The 5,431-nt window shown below is 53.6% G+C and overlaps 1 protein-coding gene across 1 annotated transcript in view; it reads right to left on the bottom strand.

Annotated features, from left to right (window-relative positions):
- Adap1 (ArfGAP with dual PH domains 1) overlaps nt 1-5,431 on the bottom strand; it is a 36,221-nt gene that overhangs the window by 22,749 nt on the left and 8,041 nt on the right. The window contains exon 2 of the mRNA XM_008851437.2: nt 5,036-5,127. Coding sequence (XP_008849659.1) covers nt 5,036-5,124 — 89 coding nt within the window. The 5' untranslated portion in view covers nt 5,125-5,127. The remainder of the gene's footprint in view (nt 1-5,035; nt 5,128-5,431) is intronic.

Below are 5,431 nucleotides of genomic sequence, written 5' to 3'. Positions count from 1 at the left end.
TTTTTTTTAAAATAATAAAAATAAAGTGGATAGTACCTGAGAAACAGCATCTGAGGTTGACCTCTGACCTTTACACATGCACACACACACACACACACACACACACACACACCTACCCCCCCATGAACACTCATACATATAGACATGAACACTCACATACAAACATGCACACATGCAAATGTGAACACACATGAACATACAACATCAACACACATACACACATGAACAAGTACACATTTGCACATGAATGCATACATACACACATTAACATTCACATACATATTAACATTCACACATACAAATATGAACACACATATAGATATTAACACACATGAACACATGAATATTCACATACACATACACACATGAACACTCATATACACACATGAACACCAGACATACACACAAATTCACATGTACGCATGAATTCATATATACACATGAATACTTATACACATGAACTCACACATACACACATGAATACTCACACATACATATACATATGAACTCACACATACACTTATGCATATACATATACTCAGACATATACACATGAACTCGTAAGCTCTCACACAGACACATGTATTCACACACACAAACTCATAGTACACACACGAACACACACACATGCACTCACACATGCGCATGACCTCATACATGCATCCACACATGAACATTATTACATGCACACTCTCACATTCGCACACACACTCACAAAGGCGCCTCATCACCAGGTGGTCTGCTCTTTGAAACAGCTGCTTGGATGGTCCCCTTTCCCTTTTTATTCTGGGACGACACTGAGGGCCAGCCTGTGATGCCTGAGGCTGCTGTGGGCTAACTGTCCCTATCCCCAGGTCCTAGGTTGCAGTCCTGATCCCTGGGTCCACCAATTCAGCCTCACCTGGGGTCAGGATGGCTGCAGGTTCATAGAGTGAAGGTGAGGCCATGCTACAGCCTTGGCCGATACGGTACAGCCAGTGAAGAAAGGGGTGTCTGGACACAGACGCCCACAAGGGGACAACCACGTGAGGGCCCTCGAGCAACACCCAGACACGGCAGCTGCAGGAGTTGCTGGCCTTGACCTCAGGCTTGCAGGCGCCAGAGTTGGAAGAGTGAATTATTTTTAATTTTTGTGGTGCTGGGACTGGGTATTAAATACAGTTCTTCACACTTGCTTTGCTCAGCTGCTGAGTACCCCCACCCCCCACCCCCACCCCAGCTGCTGACTTCCATGGTATGAGTTTGGGGGCTTGGGGAAGCTGCTGCAAAGGGCTGTCTGGTTGCACAGCCACCCTGGCTGCCTGGGGGCTTTTGGGGAGCTCTGAGGCACGGGGTTTCCCCAGTGTACGGCCCCACCCTAGCCCACACAGGAAGGGGGATTGGTTTCGCACTGAAGTGACTGAGGACAGCAGCCACAGGGCTGGGCCTCCCCAGGCTGTGATCAGAACTTGAGGCACAGGAAGAGCCAGGTGCCTGACCCCTGCCCTGAGTCATAGCCATTCTGTCTCCAGGGACAGCACATCACAGGGAGACCCTCTGAGCTCCTGGCCTGAGCTTCGGGAAGGAGCGCAAGAGGAGTTGCCCTGGGCACACCGCTCCTCTGGCCTGGCTTGAGAGACAGACTTGGGGACACACCAAGGCCTCCTCAGGCCTTCTCCAGGCTGTCTGGGAACAGAGCCCTTTCTCTGAAACTCCCTGCAATAGCAGACAACATGGCTTGAGACCGGCACCTTCCCAGCAGTGCAAGACACAGGTCAGTCCCCAGAGCCACAGGGTCCACAGGCCCCAGATGCTGCCACCATACCCTCCTGACCTGGTGGAAGGCAGACCAGGGCTGTGGGAAAACTCTATGCTATGCTGCCCTGAACTTGCTCTGACAGGTCCTGGTGCTGGGGCCCAGGGTTCATGTGCCAGGCCACACTGGCATATCACACTGCCTTAAACTGTCACCCAGTGCCCTACAGTTTACAGAGCATCTGCAGCTCTCCGACACCAGACATCACCTCCCAGTTTACTGTGCTGCATCACACAGCCCTTAACAAGCAATCTGTATTCAAATGTCCCCAGCTCCATCTGAGCTCTACAGTTTATATGGCACATGTATACTCTTTAAAAAATTTTTTTTAAAAAATACTTTATTTTTATTTTATGTGTATGAGTGTATTGCCTGCATGTATGTGAGTGCATCCATGTCATGCTATGCTGCAGAGGTCAGAAGAGGGCTTCAGATTACCCTGGAACTGGTGTTAAGGACAGGTTGTACCCACCATGGAATCCTGGTCCTCTGCAAGAACAGTCAGTGCACTTAACCACGGAGCCATCGCTCCAGTCCCACATGTATACTCTTTAATGCTGCGTGTACACACACAATCTCCCTTTAATGCATGATGCCCCGCACTTTATTTACATAGACACACATGGTCTCTCCACCTCACTCAACCCTCAGTTCACACAGGCATATACACTGCTGTCTGCATCCCCTCATACACTCTGCAGTTCACGCAGGCTCATGCACAGCCTCTGTCATAGCACCCCATAGTTTGTACATGGACTCAAATACCACCTTGAGGAGGTGGTGTCAAGACCCAGGAGTTCTATTCTGGGATGCTCAGTCAGTGGGAAGGCTGTGGTGGCCAGCAGAATGCAGAAAGACTTGCCCTGTGTCTCTCTTGCACCAATGTGAACCATTCCAGTTCAGGCCAGGAAGTGCTGGCAGCTGGCACACAAATAACCTGGACCACAGGGCTGCTGGTGACAACACCTTGCCTCAGAATAGCTGTTCGAAGCCTGGGCCTCGGAGCGCAGGCTGGGGGTGGAACCCTGCAGGCGAGGACCAGAGAGCAGTGGAGGTCCCCCCAGGGAAGTCCCATGAAGGGATGAATGCGTAGGGTGGGACAGTGGGGCTGGAGGCCCAGTGCATCTCTGTTTTCTCTCCCACGATGGTGAGGCTCAAAAAATCACACTGGACCTGCTCATGGTGGGTTACCAAGGATGTGTAAATGCACAAATGGGGTTACCAGGCACCCCCCAGCTCCTCCTCCCTATAACAGTTCCAAATGGGCCCCATAGGCCCAGTGTGTGCAGCCAAATGACACTCCCTTCTCCTCTTCCTCCCCCTCCTCCCTCTCCTCATACTCCTGCCCCCTTCTCCTCCCTATCCCCTTCCTCCTTCTGCCTCCTTCCCCTCCCCTTCATCCCTCCTCCTTTCGGTGCTCCACCCTCCTCCCACCCCCTCTCTCGCCTCCCTTTCCTTTCCACTTTTCCTTCTCTCCCTCCTCTTTCCTCCCCCTCCTCCCTGTCCTCACACTCTGCCCATCATCTCTCCTCCTGTTCTCTTTCCTCTATACTCCCCACCCCTTCTCTATCTTCCCTGTCCCCACACACCTGCCCCCTCTTCCTCTTCCTGCCTCACTTTCCTTCCCCCCTTTCTCTCCTCCCTCCCTCTCCTGCTCCCCTCTTTCTCTCCTTCCTCCTCCTCTCTCATCTCTTCCTTCTAAGTCACCTGTTACCCAGACACACCCCAGTGTCTCCTCCCTGCAATCAGGACCTGATCAGACTCAGGGTGTGCCACCAAGTGCCACCTAAGTCAAGGCTGCAGAGGTGACCCTAGGAACCTCTCTGAGTAGCACCAGCAACTCCAGTGGTGCTGGGCGGGTCACTCCAGGACCTTGGGTTTACAAAGTGAGTCAACCCAAGAAAAAGGCTGAGCAAACACCAGGCTGGGTGGGGCCAGGTGGGGCCGGAACTGAGGGAGTAAGGCTCTGCCAAGGTGGGGCATGGGGGGGGTCACTGCACTCAGGAGTGGGGTCAGAGTGAGTCTCACCCTGCTTCCAAGAAGGGGAAAGTTCCCAGAAGGTGAGCAACTTACCCAGCCGTGCAGCTGGCCCAAGGCTGACCTCTCCCTGACCTCAATCTGGGTGCCTCCTGCCTGTCCACAGAATGGGGATTTCCGAGGGGATTGATCCCTGCCCCTGTGTCCTCTGGGACCTCCCTCAACCCCTGGGCTTTGAAGCCAAACATCAAGGACTAGACTAGTGGCATGAAGGCCCTGCATCCTCATGCCAGGGCTCCATGGGAGCAGACCATGCTTATCAGAGAGGGGCCATGACTGACCTTGGGTCCTATACCACTTGTGTAAGACAGAGGGCCACTGGAGAAAACACAGGCAGGCAGGGAAAGAGCTGAACAGGGAGGAGAGATGGCCAGGGCTCTGTCCAACTCTGTCCGGCTTCCCAAGTCCCCAGGGAAGCCCATGTGAGCCACACATCCAGAAGACAGAGACAGCAGAGGGACCACCATGTCCTTCCCTGGAGGAGCCCCTGGGCCCACGTGGAAAGCTCATCATAAGAGCCCCAGGACTGTGCTCAGGGGGACTGAGATGTGCCACACTGGGCCAAGCCTCAGGGGCTGGACAGTGCCAGGCAACGCTGGGAGCCTATTCCAGGGAGGAGCAGTGCAGGCAGCAGTTGGGAGGGATCCAGGAGGTCTGAGCTGGGCTCACACAGAAAGCTGGGGCTGGAAACTAGGTAGGTCCAGCAGGCTTTACCGGCCCCTTCCAGGAGAGGGGAAGGTAAAGTGCCCGTGCCTGTGAAGCCCAGGGTTATCACCGCCTCAGGATCTTTGTTGGTTGATAGATGAAGAAATTGAGGCTCAGAGAGCTCTGATAGCTCCCAGTGCACCCCGGTCCACCCAAAAAGCACTGTCAGCCAATGGCAAGCTGCACTTGAGAAGCTGAGGCTGGAGGGTCAGGAGCTTTAGGCCAACCTTGGCTACAGAGTAAGACCCTGCCACAAAGAGAGAGAGAGAGAGAGAGAGAGAGAGAGAGAGAGAGAGAGAGAGAGAGAGAGAGAGAGAGAGAGAGAGAGGTGGGAGTGGCGAAATCCTTTCCATCGGGCTCCTGGGACAGCATCAGCAACCTTTCCCCAAACACTCACGGTTGCAGCCCCTACTGACCATCCCGAGGGACTGCCCAGTGTCACCCGGGGCTAGCCAGCACTGTTTACCAGCACCCTGACAGAGCCCTTTGTGTACTTACTGGCAGTCGGAAAATGTGGGCCGGTAGTAGAAGGGGGGTACTTTTGACTCAAATGCGGCTCTGGCGGCCTCATTCCCGTGGGATGCCATGAACTGCAAGAGAAAGGGGGCAGGATCAGAGTCAGGGGGCCCCTGGGTCAGAGAAAAGGACAGCCACTGTCCCGGGGCCACAAGCTCTAGTGAGTAGGGATGGTACCCGATGGGCTGGTGATGTGGCTCAGCATGTTACAGTGCTTGTCACACAAGCCTGGCAATGTGAGTTTGATTCCCAGAATCTAGGGTGGAAGGAGAGAATCAACTCCTTAAAGCTGGCCTCTGACCTCCACATGTACAGCATGGCATGTATGGGTCTCCTCTCACACACACATCATACACAGATTCATTCTCTCTCTCTCTC

This window comes from Nannospalax galili, unplaced genomic scaffold, assembly GCF_000622305.1.
Source record: "Nannospalax galili isolate Female #2095 unplaced genomic scaffold, S.galili_v1.0 scaffold664, whole genome shotgun sequence".
Lineage (NCBI taxonomy): Eukaryota > Metazoa > Chordata > Mammalia > Rodentia > Spalacidae > Nannospalax > Nannospalax galili.
The sequence above is the reverse complement of the archived record's forward strand: the minus strand, read 5'-3'. Positions and strand labels throughout refer to the sequence as shown.